Here is a 13868-nt window from a genome sequence, read left to right as displayed (position 1 = left end):
CGTGTGCGAATAGCCTCAGGTGCCCAAAATAATATTCCAAATGACTTGAATGACACTACGTTCCAAATTTCCAATTTACATAAATTGTTCGACTCAGAGAACACGTTGTTTTGACTCATTTAAAATAACAATAAAACGTTTGCCAACTGATTAACTGGTTTACATTAAACAAAATGAATCTTTTACAACACATTTAAAGAAACAAAACATATAGGCTATTCGGATATTTTGTAAGTTTATTTACAGGTCACTAAAGATTTTCAGAGAAATGTACACAGTACAGATAGAAAAAGATTCAATAAATACAAATGTCCTGCTTTTCCTCGATTAAGACTGCGGGACTTTTTTATTATTATTATTATTTACATACAGCAAAATCCCATAAAATTCTATTGTAATCTTCAGAAAGGCAACGCTGGGAGAGTAAACACTTGATACACACATTTTTAGAAAATTGTCTCTCTGTTGACAACTTCGTGGTAAGAAAAATAAACAGTTGAACAATTAAGATGACAAAAATTTGCTGGCAACTCTTGAAGGCACTTTAAGTGACTGAAATTCATACAAACACACTTTCCCCTCCCACAAATGCACAAAAAGTGTATACGTGTCCAACCATATCAGTTTTGGAGGTAAGAAGAACGTTTGTCTAAACGTATAGGCTTTATGCCTGTATTAAAAATATATATTTTTTTCCAGTTGGAAAACATTTATTGTGCCTTTAAGTGTTTTTTGCAATCATGTCCTATTTACTAATAAAACACACAATCCTACGACAAATAGTACATCCCGTACGTGACAGGTCCACCAAAGAGTCCCGGTACCGGCAGACTGGGCCTGGAGAATGGGTTCGAGGGCCCCCAGGCTGCCGTGCCCTGCACGTGAGCGCTCAGCGGGAAAGGCAACGCGAAGGCGGACAGGACAGGCTTGGAGGCCATCTTAAACTTCTCCAACTCGGCTTCCTGCAAGCGCTTGGCTTTGGCCCTGCGGTTCTGGAACCAGATCTTCACCTGGGTCTCGGTCAGGTTGAGCGAGCTGGAGAACTCTGCTCTCTCGGCGATGGAGAGGTACTGCTTCTGGCGGAACTTGCGCTCCAGGGCCAGCAGCTGAGAGGTAGTGAAGGGCGTGCGAGGTTTACGGTTGTTTTTGTGTTTGCGTAAAGTACACTGGGATGGACTGGAACTCCCTGGCACAGAGACAGAGATAGAAGTCAGTCAGCTATAGGGGGCGAAATACGCACAATTGATTTATTGGAAATGGATGGTAAAGAGCTTGTAGCCACTGCAAGACAAAAGTCCTAAATAAAGTAAGAGGCCATGCTGCTCGCTGTGCATTTGCATTAAACAATTCTTCAGGTTTTTTTGCAATTCAGTGAAGATGTGTTGGCATGAACTGATCAGTTTACAGTGCCGTTTATTATTTTTTATACCCTCTGGATGTATTAACTTTATTCATAAACATGAAAACACGAATAATCCAGCAAGAAAAATAGTCCAAAATTTATTAAAAGGTTACACTTCAAATTGCTGGGTCAAAAACAACATTTAGGTTAAAAAATTGGCCTAACCCGCTAAATCATTTGGGTCAATTTGACTCAACTTTTGTTTTGTGCAAAACAACCCCGAAAGATGGGTCAAATACTGACCCAATAAGTTAGCAGATCGGTCCAGTTTTTTTAACCCAGCATTTTTAAGGGTGTAGCTTACACAAGGAAGTAATTGCGCCATACATAACTTTTAATCATTATTGCCAACATAACACGACAGTCAGTGGTGCACTTACGAGAGTTGGAAGAGAAGCTATTCGCCTGGAACCAAGTGCTCTGATCGGTGTCAGCCGCGTGCGGCGTGTCCTCCGCTGAGCTGCTGCAAACAGCCGGCGAGCCCTCTGCGTAAAAAGTCCTCGGAGCGAAGTGCGCCGCGGGCTGCTGAGCAAGCCCGGCCGACTCGAAAGAAATCCTACAGGTGCTCTTTTTGGAAATCAAAGACTCGACGCTGAACGGGAGGCGGCTCCTCTCCTTGTCCCTCGTCACGTCTTTGGGCTGCGCGTCCTCCGTCTCCTCCTTCGGATGGACAACTTGGGCGTCTTGGGACGGCGTTTCCTGCGCTGCGTTCATCGTCAGGCGAGGCGATGGGGCCATGCACCTCACAGCGGCCCGCTGGAAAGAGTGACGGAGTCGGTGGTGCGTTCACGGAACGATGCGCGTCTCCCGGGTCAGCGACTCACACTTTAACTTTTAGCCAGCAGACAGGAAGAGGTGTGTTTCCACTACTCACTCCCACCAATCAGCTGGCTAATTTGGGGTCAGAGCGCGGTTTGGATTGGCTCGCAGCCTTCTAAAAGAACATCAATAGGCCTTTGAAAGGAAGGAGTAGTTAATCATACAGACCCCATGCTGCGAGAGGCCATTCATGGCCCTCACAAAGTAGCTTAGACCAATTTTAGTGTAATTAACCAGTGGGGAGGACTCTCTCGACCATTTACATCCATTAGCCGGACACTCCATCGGCAACAATCTCCCAAGTAAGCGGCTATCACGTCTCAGCGGAGATAATGACGTAATGAATTGAATAACAATATTGTGTCATGCATGCACCACGTGATCATGACAATCCATGTGCTTAAAAAAAAGAACTAGAATTAAAAGAAAAGAAAAGAAAAGGGGGAAAGCTGTCTAAAAAGACTTTCGAGAAGAGTCCTCTAGAAGAAAATCATATTAAACACGTCCACGGACAGCGACGCGACGGCCTGATTGGTTCAAGCACGCATGCAGTATCACAGCAATTAAAAGCCTGTCACGACCCTTTCTGCCTTCACAATGGCTTCGGCTGAGAAACAACAGGCCTTTTTCTTCCTCCAGCTCCAACTATTTAATAAGCCAGACAAGTTGTGTTTTGCAGGCGCCAGGCTCTGCTGGATCTCAAAGGAAGATACCTCCGGGAGAAAGGACTCCACTAAACCAATTGTCCACCCAAATATTACATTGAGCACTGCGTGGATGGAGAAACGTTTCTCATCCTGCCTGGAAGTGCAATTGGGTGTTGTTTAATATGGTTTGGAGTTTTTAATTTTACACACACGTATATATATATATATATATATAATCTATAGGCTAGTACATGAAATCCATAATGTTACATTCCAATCATGCATTTTTCGTAACTTGTAGCTAATGCAGCCCCGTTTTAATCTGTGTATCATATATCGTATTTTAATCTGCCATACATTGGCGTAGTCCACTGATATATGGCATATTCTAAATCTCTGTGATGCTCATCGTTCAGCGAGCATAATTACCCTTTTTTTCCTCAAGGATGGTGAAGCCATGACACACCCTCCTCTGCCTCTAATTGGCTGGTATTCCTTGCCGTCACTGATTAGATTGCCTAACTTTAGGCATGAGGACTGATGAGCCAATCAGAGGCAAAGTAGGGTGGATCATGTCGGGGAAAACAATTCTTCAAATAGTGAATTTTAGCTCACGGGAAGCTCTCTGCGCTCTTTCACCAGAGACGTACTTGCAGCGTGGGTTCGATCCCCAGGGATGGATGCTGCTGGTTTCATACTAACTACATGATCATGTTTAGTTTCATAGTAGCTAGGCTAAGTAATTCAAAAAACAAGAATGGGGAGAAATAGTTTGAGTTTCGACCTAAAACAACATTGCAGTCTCTCCAGACTTTTTTTTTTAAATTATTGTTTTTGTTCATTGTTCACAAAAAATTCTCACATGTCACCAGGACGTGGACTACTTAAGAAAAAAAAACAACTTAAAATTGAGAGTACACCTTCTCAAAGTACCACTACTCATGCTGTCACATAATGTGTAAAAAGAAGAAAACTATAATTGACAAAGAATTGTTGCAGACACTTGTGTAACTCGTTATGTATTTTGCTTCCTTTGTCTTCATGAAATCACTTCCAAAATCTGCATTAGGTGGCTGATGAAGAACTGGCCCCCTCCGGTGTAAATGTAAGGGGCGCACCTTTTGACTGGTGACTCAACATGAGTAAATCCTCATGTGTCCATTTGACAAAGTCAGACCTCTGTCTCCACACATACTGGGGCCTCTTGTTACCCACATGGTTTGGGTTTACGTCTCTTGAAGGCGCCCTTCTATCTACTTGAAGACTCAGGCAGGGTTTCATCTGGTGCATTCAGGTACACAAAGCCATCGACGCAGCACACAAGTTGACAGTTCGGTTCTCTCCTCTGTTTTATGCCCGAAAAAAACCCCAAAAACATTGATGCAACACTGTGCATGGGAGTAAGACATGTCAGAAGATGTTAGTGAGTTTGAAAGCAGATTTATCCATCAAGGTCACACAAGCATGACAGGAAGCATGTTCCCGTCAGCCGGCGTCACAAATGGAAAAGCATTCAAATGCTGACGCAGCGCTCACTGGTCACTTCATAAAGCGCGCGTTCACTATTCACTGACATGCAATCATGTAAAATAGCCTCTTTACAAAGACATTCACGGGTTTGGTAATGTTGGAAAGGTTCAAATTTAAGATTATGATGTTGCCCAAATGCAAATGAACCACAAATGAACCACAAATTAATATGAAAGACAGTTTATTTGTTTACTTCTATGAGAGTGTAAGTAAATCATGAATCAGATTATAACAGCAACACAAAAAAATAATCTGTGGCCAAAATTTGTCTTTACATATGTTATATATAGCTCCACTAGTATAAACATGGCATTCAGATAAATACTGCATTTCAGGAAAATTAATAAAAGCAGCAAAATCCACCTATTTTTTAATCCAACTCCATTTTTCATTATAGTTGTTCAAGGCTGGACTGGCACAAACAAAAATCGGCCCTGGCATTTTGACTTCAGCCCACTGGCCCAGCCAGTCTTGCCTAATATGTAGTTCTGCCACTAATGTTTATTGATGATGTTTTTAGTTTGCTATGTATGTTCGAAATGGATTAATGGACTGGCCCTTCTATATTGTGGGCCAGTCTCTTGTGGTAAAATGTAAAAAAAATAATCATGAAAAAACAGTGCATTAGCCCCAAAAGAGGCCGGCCCTCCGGGCACCTGCCCTATATGCCAGATGGCCAGTCCAGCCTTCAGGTGAGCAACTGTGATGCCATTTTCACTCGACAGCAAGTGGCAAAATGGCCGCCCCCTGAGATGGTAGAAAATGGGTGACTTTTGCTGCGTAAATCCTATTCCACAATCACAATATTAATCATAATGCCATGTTTAGACTAGTGGGGGCACAAAAAAACTTATCTAGACACGAAATAATAAAATAAATGAGGCCTACCAACAGAAACGAAGCGTTTATTTTATTTTTTAATCCATTATTTTAATGCTTATTTGAAAATGGCATTCGACTATATTGCGATGTCAAACTCAATTTGATTAATTGTTAAGCCCTGGAATCAGAAGAGCACAAGTGTGCTGCGTGTAGTGAGTGCATTCGTATGATACATGTCATACTAAAAAAGTCTCATTTCTTTTCACGTTTGGTCTTCTTCAGTTGATATGAGGTGACAAGGAGCCCAACTTGGGGTTCCACGACACTATAGAATGTGCAATATCATGAACTTTCATTTGACATCACAACTTGATCCAAACCAGATCAGAATTGCTTCAGTCCAGGTTTTAAAACCTGGAGTTGACTTTTTCTGCCAAAGCCACTACCTCAGAAATTTGAACTATTTTTTGCCTGGCTCAAACAGAAGAAGCAAACTGACATTTTTTGGGAACATATAAAAGTAAAGTGTCCTGTGGCGATATACTGTAAATGTGTTTTTGACGCAATGTTTGATGTCTATGGTGAAACAATTAGTATTTAAACCATAGCAACCTTTTGAATACATATTAAAAATCACATGCAACATATTTGTTTCTCTCAACTCAAAATAGGAATCTCTCATGTCCAAACCAATTGGCTGATTTTTCTTGGGCGTAGGCTTGACAAACAATGCGAGTTAGCCAATTAGCCTGAAGTCTGCAGGACATTTAAATGACCATGTGCACACTGTGGTCACATTCCCAAACTCAAGAATGCTGCTGCATTTTTATTTGCTCACAGAGGCTTAAGATGTGATGCAGTATAGCGAGAAACATGGCAGCAGCAGCAATTTTCATTTTCATATGTTACAGTAAAATCTTGATAGGGTCAAAACCAGCCATTGAATAACTGATCTTAAAAATAATTCAGTATTTTTTTCCCTTTTATTAGGCGTGTCAAAATTAGTGGGTTAATTTTGAGTTAATTTAAAGTTCCTTTAACGCCATTACCAAAAAAAATAAAATAAAATATATATATATATTTTAAACCCGTAACTACTTGGAAAGCCTCTACTGGGGGAATTCCAGTCGCAATGCAGCAGACATGTCCACGTCAAAATTTAGCAGTAATCAATTTAATAATAATGCATATATTTGTGGAGATTGGGGTCAAGCTGTGTTCCCTCGCTATAACGCGGTTCACTTTTCGCCGCCTCGCTGTATCTTAGATTTTTTTTGTGCGATTTTGCATACATTTTTTTTTACAGTAATGTACCTAAAATTTATTATGGTTTGAACATTGAGAAAGTTGAGAGAAATGTGAGAACATGTAAATGCCTTGATGAGAAAAGTGTATAAATTGTGTGGTGAGGGGTTGTAGAGCCTTAATACATTTATAATAAATGTAAAACATAATGCTTACTACTTTGTGGATTTCATTTATTGCGGGTATTTTCTGGAACCTAACCCCATCAGAAAACGAGGGAACACTGTATTACAATTTTAAAAATGTGCAGAATTTCACAAGTTACTCCATGTTAAAGATTAGATCGCTCTTAATATGAAAAGAAAAATGCACTGAGCTGTCACAAACGTTTTACAAATGCAATTATGCCATCTAGTGGCAGAAAAATTACCTCAAAGCAAATCAATATCACACTTGTTTTCTACAGTGTAGTATAATACAGCTTTATAATTTTAACTATATTTTAGGAATTATTGTGAAGTTATGAATGATTAAAAGATGCAGCCATATTTCTATCATTTTAACATTTTTTCGACTTTTATATTAGCAAAAGTATGAACACTTAGAAGCAAATATTTTATTGTACATTTTATTGTACATTTAGAATAGATATAAAATTTGTGATTAATTGTGAGTTAACTATTGAAGTCCTGCGATTAATTCCGATTAAAAATTTTAATCGCCTGACACCCCTACTTTTCAGCTAGCAAAATGATAATATTGACTGTGGCTGGAGCATTTCAACCACTTTTAATGTTTCATATCATATCATATCAGTTGAAGTTATTATGAAGATTAGAATAATTTTACTTACTACTTCTGGTTTTAATGAAACATTTATATTTGGATTTTTTGTAACTCTGGAGGGGGAAGTAAAATATGAATCACAATCAAAACAGAACTCATCATACATTCGCATTTAAAACAAATGAATATGACCATTAATGTTGATCCTTCAACTTTAATGCATTTCAATTAAAACATGTTCAAACCATTATCAAATCTTTTCATGACAGTGGAATTACTAACGTGAATGGGTACCGCTCGTCTTCTAGCGATAACGTTATTGCAGGCCCCGAAGGTCCAAACAAATGAAATGTGTGTGTTTGAATATGGTGAGATTACAATTTCAAAGTGTTCCCCTTGTGAAGGGGAACAATGGCGTGGGTGGGAAGTTAAAAAAGCGTCTCTCTTTCAAATAAACAAGCATGGCTTGCTTGTGAATAGGACTGCCACGGAGCAGCCGCATTGGTTCTCAGAGAGCAGCCACAATCTTCCTCCCCCTCTTCCACACACGGTAAACCCAAACAACCTGATGGAGCACTTTGGTCCAATTCTTCGACTTCACTTTAGCCCCCGCTGAACATAGCACGGACGGGAAAGTTGATTTTGGGGCGGGGTGGGGGGTGTCAGAGCTTCCCTGTTTTTGTGCTCTTGCTTAATGAGCCTGAAAATACTATTGAAGATAGCCTGCAGGCTGGTGTAAATTAGCAGTGTGAGGAAGCCCAGAGGGTTGAGTCTTGCTGAGCGTGCAGAATAGGAAGATGGTGAGTGGAGAAAATCCTGTTAGGAAACTGACACGGAGGAACCACGGTGCCTTTTGGACCCCGACTGCGGCCGACGGGCTCACTTGCTGCACTGGCAAATCCCGGATTTGTGACAATGGAGCGACTGAACGGCAGTTTTTCAACCCGCAATTCCAGAACCACCTCACAATGGCGCTCCCGTAATCATCACTCAATTGAATTTTCTATGCTTGCGTCCAATTCAAGTGGTGAGAGTGTCCCACCTAGCATATGTCCTCTCACGAGCGCTGGCTGCTCTTTTGACCGCTCCGCTTGGCATCTGCTGCCCGTAGCCTGCCGATATCTGCATTCTAATGCACATACCCTGCTGGGATGTTAACTTTAGGCCCTCCGTAATTGATGGCTTCCACACTTCAGCCGGGTCCCCCCCCCCCCCCCCTTGCCCTCTCCCCACCGATTGTTGGTATATCTCCGCGGTTTGGGGGTCTTTCACTCTGCCATTGTTCTTTTATGGCGGAATTATAATAGACTAAAGTAGGGGGGAGCAAAGAGAAAGAAGTCAGGGAGTAGATAAAAAGAGAGTCACTGCTGATATTTAGTGGACTCTGAAGGGGGAGTTTTCATTCTCATTCTGCAAGTTTGGCACATGCCTTCTGTTACTAAGTGGCAGAGCATTGAAAGAGGGTCTTGCATTTCCCATTCTGTGGCTCTGCTAGGTGCCGAGACTTACAACCCTGGCAGCTGTTGGGCCTTCTATGAAGCTATACACTCCTCTCCACAGGTGAGCTGCCCTACCCAACTCACAGTCTCCACTCAATAGAGCCCCTTTCAAGTCCTGGACTGTGTGTGTGTGTAATAACAGCAACACAAACAGTGACTTTAAACATAACACCTGCAGTTTGATTCAAAACGATGGATCGTGCGTCATGCATCTGTTTGTGACAACTGTCTGCCTGCGCCTTGATCAAATCTACAAAAATCATGTTACACCACCAGCACCACAACTTAGACCTGGTTTCACCTGGTCTCAAGTCTAGTCTACTATCTGTCACAAAATTGTCTGGTGTGCCGGTGGTGTGTAGCAAAAAATGCCTTCAGTCCGTTCAGACGTAGCTTGGTCTGTTAAATTCCCAAACACGCTAAACTAGACTGAAGATATGCTAGTTTTTCATGTGCGTGTGCCCATCTACCAAAATAGTGTTTTCATTTTCTTTGGCATTTTTGGCAAAAAAAATTGGCAAAAATAAACAGGCAAGACCTCAGCATTCTGGGTAATGCCTCAGTGTACCTCACGTGACCTTAGTTCAACAAGTATCAAAGGAGTAGCTCTGTGCTTGTGTATTGCTTTTTCTCTGTTTTTGAGCAGCTCAGCAAGGGGTTTGAAAAGAAGAAGAACATGAGAAGAGAAGAAGATAGGAAGTTAGTGTATTTGAGGACTCACATTCAACGCAGTAAGACTCCAAGGTCAGCATACCTGTCGTCATTTGTTGTCAACGTTTTTGCATTTTTACCAAAAGAAAGAAAATGAAACAAAAAAAACATTTATTTAATCATGTAAAATTTACACTGCTGGGTAAACGCAAATTGAGTTTATTAGCTAAGCTAACCCAGTGCTTGGGTTCAAAAGGGATTGAGCCAGTGCTGGGTTATTCATTACCCAGCGCATTGCGTGGAGAATTTGACCCAGCACATTGAGTCAAGATTTTGATCCAACAAAACTATTCATACATAGGTCTTAAAGATACACAAAAAGAACCCAATTTGGGTCAAAAATTGGACCGACCTGGTACTTGGATCAATTTGACCCAACTTTCTAGGTTGTTCCGTCCAAAACAACCCAAAGCTGGGTCAAATTAACACAAGTAGAGGGGTCAAATTGACCTGAATATCGGGTAGCACCTTTAAAAATGTTCCAAAAGTCCTCTTCATAGTCATGGGTCAAAATAATACAAATTTAATTTCTAAAAAGAATAAACAACCTCTCCATGTCAGGGGTCAGCAAGTCACTTGTATGGTGTTTGGCACAGTTTTTCACCGGATACCCTTCCTGATCCAATATGCCAGGACCAGGATTTGAACCACAACTCGTGTGTCAAAAGTTAGTCACTGAGCCACCATTTTCTTAGAAATTTACTTCAACTTCAGTATGCAACAAAACTGTCCAAAATGTTGACCAGCTTCACCTCTTCAGCTTTCCCAAATCTGATCTTCAGCTCAACCGGCTTTGTGTAAAAGTAACCCAATCTGCTCAAAATCCACAGTGAGTGGGTTAGGGCTTTAAAAATGTTTTTTTTTTCTTCGTGTGTATGCATAGCTGGAGAAATCGGAGGTTGACTAGCATCCTAGAAGGAATTGTGTTTCAGTTTCGAGTCTGTTGTCGTAAGTGTGCATTGTGCAGTAGCTAATTTGCGTGAAGGTCATGAAAACCATTTAACTAGTTTGATTAGCCACTTTAAATGAAGTTTGTTTGTTTTTCAGGGCAGGTTTCCGCACTTTTTCCTCTGAAGTCGGTGGCAGAATATTCCCCTGTTTATTTTCTTCTTCTTTTCTCCTGTGTGATGCGAGCTGTTCCGTATTACTCGTGAGGTGTGGTGCCGCTTCCCTCAAAGGCCTCCACTGTTTCCCCCAAACTGCTGCCAAGCTGGGCTATCTATTCATTTGGTTACTTAAGTGTAATTGCTTCCCTTTGAAGCCTCAGAGAGGCAAATCATTTGCTTTGGCCCCGGGGCAGTAATGGTCACCGAGCCAGCGACCCCCTCCTGGTCCGAGAGCGTCGGAGAGACCGCGAGAGGCCAGAACCCATACAGAGAAGAAATAATACAGCCAGGGCCGCTCAATTTCACCTCCCTTTTCATCCCATTCTTTGAAAACTTTTTATTAACAACAGCTTTCTCTCTCAAACCGGAGCGCCAGGAGAAGGGGGGCACAAGCAGGGGCGGCGGCGGCGGCGGTGGCATGAGAGGATATCGGGGGGGGCGAAGGGGGTGCCGGTCCCCCCGTAGATGTCTGCTGGATTCTCACACACTCTCGTGCTCGCTCACATGCACACATCATCAATAGTGACAGGTCAAGGAGGCACTGAACCCCCCCTCCCCGTACACTCCCCCTTTTGGTTCACACCGCTAAGCAGGGACTCAAGTTTCGTATACCACAGTCTTACATATATGAATTTACTTAGCTTTATATGTGCTCACTTTCAGCCATGACAGGCCATAGAAATACTTTATATGGTGCACAAAGAGCCCATTTAATGCTGAAAATGACTGCAGCACTTACTGTAATTGTCACAACTCCAAGTGCATTGACATTGTAATCTCATAATAGCATAATGGCGGCTGAAACTGTGTACAGGAGGACAATTAGAACTGTGTAGCACAGGGAAAACATTTTCCCATCCAAGCAGAGAGGGGGAAGATTGTGTTGGTGTGTGCATACATGTGTGTGTTTGCGCCAGTGTGTGTTTATTGCTTGAACCAGAAAAAAAATGGAAAATGAACTACAGTACAGTCATGGCCAAAGCTTTTGGCAGGGACACAGATGTCATGCTTCGCTAACTTTGCCCCTTCAGAGTTTATGTTTGTGATTTATATTGATTCTGTATTACTGCATTGTGCGGCTTTTATTACATTTTCTTCCCAAAGTCCCAAAAGTCAGAATTACCTTAGAAGCTCATATTTACACTAAGTCAACACTGTATTGACTTTTTGTACAAACTTGATTTATTGTAAAATCTAGTGAATAACGTTGTTTTTCTTTTTAAAGGATCCCAATTTGAGGTGGGGTATTATGCAAGCTTAATCTAGCCTTACTGTGGAAAAAGTGTTTTCTACTGTAGCTTAAAAAACAACAACATACATTTCAAAGACTCATTTGGAGTCACATCTTACAAACAAAGTACAAGGTTGTGTGAAGTAGAGCTGAAACTATTGCAGGTGGTCCCTAAATTTTGTAATTATAATTCGAAGCAATGTACATTATAAATATTAAGTTTTACCAATACAGTAGTAACAGTTAAAAATGCAAGGTAAACACACACACGCACACATATATATATATATATATATATATATATATATATATATATATATATATATATATATATATATTAGAAACATTTAAAAATCCCGAAGCAGTGAAGTTAGTAGATTACTTTCAAGGTTTTTGTGCCAAATCAGTGCAAGCATGCATTTTCCTCTTATAATTGTAACTTTGAGGGTTTTTTTGTTGATGTTTTTTTTGTTGTTCTGTTTTTAAGAGAGGAGATTTCCCTGCAGTCAAGCCAGATGGGAACAATTCTTGGACATATTATGGGCTGTTCCGTGCCAAATAGCATACCTTTGGGCTATGTTTTCAGCGGGTTATAAAAGCCAATAAGGTAATTTTGATCTATTTGATCAAACATCACCCTTCCCTGGCTACACTGACACCGAACAAGAATTTGATATATTTTACTTTTTACACACCCTCAGTGCACATTTTCAATATCTGTCCTGCTGTGTGCTTTTGTTTGTTTGACTTTTGCAATGGGATGAAATATGCGGAGATTCAATGCCGTAAGGCTTTTAATATACAGGATTAAAAGTTAAAAGGTCGTGGTCTGTGAATTCATGTGAAGGACACTTGTGAGTGGAATTTTTTTTTTTAAAGCCTGACCTTCACATCCCAGAGTAATGCTGACACAGTAGCAAACTATCTTGAGTGGTCCACCATCAGCTCCATGACTCACCACTGACCTTGCAATACCTTTCCAGACGCATTTACCAACCTTAAGGGACCATCACACGGCCCTGCAATCCATATGAGGTTCCGTGATACTAAACACATCGGAGAACTTCATGTCAACCTGCATAAAAACAAACACATTACAGAAAACAACCAAATCTCGGAGAACTTTCCCACGAAGGAATGTGCAGTCGCAGTAAAAAACCACATCAAGGTGCGACAATGGAGGACATGAGCTCAGGTTTTCCATTGTGAAAGTTATTTTCTTCTCGGCCCATCGCATGCACGAGTGGAGGCCTGCTGGGTGGAATTGCCGGCTCTAATGGCACTACACACTTTTGTAGCAGGAAATGGGACAGCCGCGTCGTAACTGCTAAAACGGTGATTAAAAATACTCAAATTGCATCATGATGTGGCGGAGAAAAACAAGCCCTGCGAGTGGAGTGACGGACCCGTTCTGGGATGTGTAAATGTAGCCGTTTTGTGGAAAGTAAATAAATAAAATCCTCCGAATGTTGGCCAACTAGTAAAGTCTAATTAAAGCTCACAATATTAACTCTGTAATTTGCTCGTCTGAAGAGTCATTAGGCGTCTCCCTGGCTCAGTTTAATGGGATACAAAGTGCACTTAATGAGACAAATACTTACCCAAGTTGTGCCTGGCTAAATGCTGGTTGTGGATGCTGGAAAGTTCTTTGTACTCTGTTGAGAGAGTCATCGTCTAAATGATGTGTTTTAGATCACTTTGGTCAGGAAAAGAATGAACGCCTTGTAGAAGACAAAAAAGGGTGTCGGAGTGTGGTGCATTAAAAAACATGGACTCAATTTAACACCATATGAAAAGTATAGCGAGTGCCATTTTGTGGTATCTTGAAGATAACAAAACAATTTTCCTATGATAAACTGTCTTTGTCTGTCATCTCCAGCGGTCACTTAAAAAGACGAGCGTCCGCATCCACGGGAGTCGGACTTTTTTTGACCAAATGTTTTTCCTCTTTATTCCCCTCCTCGCTGGGAATTTGTGGTTTTGTGCAAACCTTTAATGAACTCCATCTTTGACCTGGCTTGTACCTTCCCGGAGATGTCATGTCTCCAAAGTCAAGGAACGGCTTTCTCT

The 13868-nt window shown here is 41.2% G+C and overlaps 1 protein-coding gene across 1 annotated transcript; it reads right to left on the bottom strand.

The window, feature by feature from the left end:
- Positions 1-222: 222 nt before the first annotated feature.
- Positions 223-2200, bottom strand: LOC144055306 (homeobox protein MSX-2-like). Its single transcript, XM_077571163.1, has 2 exons — positions 1783-2200; positions 223-1186 (listed from the first exon to the last, which is right to left on the bottom strand). The coding sequence occupies exons 1-2, from the start codon at positions 2138-2140 to the stop codon at positions 771-773; spliced, it is 774 nt and encodes a 257-aa protein (XP_077427289.1). The 5' UTR covers positions 2141-2200; the 3' UTR covers positions 223-770.
- Positions 2201-13868: the final 11668 nt, after the last annotated feature.

This window comes from Vanacampus margaritifer, chromosome 7 (genome assembly GCF_051991255.1).
Source record: "Vanacampus margaritifer isolate UIUO_Vmar chromosome 7, RoL_Vmar_1.0, whole genome shotgun sequence".
In the NCBI taxonomy this organism is placed as follows: domain Eukaryota; kingdom Metazoa; phylum Chordata; class Actinopteri; order Syngnathiformes; family Syngnathidae; genus Vanacampus; species Vanacampus margaritifer.
Note: the sequence above shows the minus strand (reverse complement) of the source record. Positions and strands in the feature narration are given on the sequence as shown.

What these genes read in the sequence shown, in the direction of transcription:
- LOC144055306 (XM_077571163.1), bottom strand. Translation starts at nt 2,140, where the DNA reads ATGGCCCCATCGCCTCGCCTGACGATGAACGCAGCGCAGGAAACGCCG. An exon ending in TAGCTTCTCTTCCAACTCTC is followed by an intron (nt 1,187 to 1,782) that starts GTAAGTGCACCA and finishes TCTCTGTGCCAG; the next exon opens with GGAGTTCCAGTCCATCCCAG.